Source organism: Otolemur garnettii, unplaced genomic scaffold, assembly GCF_000181295.1.
Source record: "Otolemur garnettii isolate 467f Iridium unplaced genomic scaffold, OtoGar3 scaffold00104, whole genome shotgun sequence".
Classification (NCBI taxonomy): domain Eukaryota; kingdom Metazoa; phylum Chordata; class Mammalia; order Primates; family Galagidae; genus Otolemur; species Otolemur garnettii.
In genome coordinates, this window is record NW_003852499.1 from 5,706,165 (window position 1) to 5,707,111 (window position 947).

The 947-nt window shown below is 54.1% G+C and overlaps 1 protein-coding gene across 1 annotated transcript in view; it reads right to left on the reverse strand.

Moving 5' to 3' along the window:
* Positions 1-947, reverse strand: part of LOC100959051 (high mobility group protein B3-like) — a 23,241-nt gene extending 22,294 nt beyond the window's left edge. Inside the window, exon 1 of the mRNA XM_023517083.1 lies at positions 907-947. Within this exon, the coding sequence (XP_023372851.1) occupies positions 907-947 (41 nt within the window). The remainder of the gene's footprint in view (positions 1-906) is intronic.

A 947-nucleotide genomic window follows, 5' to 3' on the forward strand; every position in this document is an offset into this window, starting at 1 on the left:
CTCCCAAGTAGCTGGGCCTACAGGCGCCCGCCACAGCGCCTGGCCATTTTTTGGTTGCAGCCATCATTGTTGTTTGGCGGGCCAGGGCTGGGGATTCGAACCCGCCACCTTAGGTGTATGTGGCTGGCGCCTTAGCCACTTGAGCCATAGCCGACAATGCTAGTTTTAAGCTAATGATTTCACACGACTCTCCATTAACTTTTCATTCACCTAACAAGAAATTGACAGGCTGAGATTTCGCATTATTTTCTTTCCCAGGCTCTCCCTCTGGTGGAGGCAGAAAAAAAGGGGGGGGGTGGTGGCAGAGAAAGAAGAGCATAATCAAGGGATATGGCACATTTGCAAACAGACCATCTTGAATAAGAAAATAACTACTGAAAAGCAGAGAGAAGAAAAAGAATCGTTTTTGCATTTTCAGCCCTCGGACTTCATTCCAGAATTCAACACTGCCTGCCAAAAGCAATGGCATAAGAGCAAATTTCTATCACCCACAACCTTCTGCTTCGACCTCCCCGGATAAGACTTGGTCCAATCTGAGTCATGACACTACCAGGCAGAGCGAGCCAGGCAGGACTGATGCATTCTAACTAAGGGAAATCAGGCCCAGAGGGGGGCGAGGAGAGCTCATTAACTAAAACTCCAAGAGTTCCACAGTAGGGACCTGAACAAAAAGTCTCTGTCCAACGAGCAAGCTGCAGACCCGCTGCTGCCACCCGCTCCCCTTTAAAAAGGGGGTTCCGCCCAGAAGTAGGGGAAAGGAGGTCGCCTCGCGCAGCGGCACCAGCCCCTCCCTGCGCCGCCCGAGCCCCCGCCCTCCCCCAGCAGAGCTCCCGGACAGGACCTCCACCTTCTGGCTTCATCCCTCCGCCCTGCTCAAGACGAGGCCAGCCACCATCCCTCTCTGACCTGTCCCCGCAAGGTCCGAGTCGGTAGCGCGAGGCCTCCAT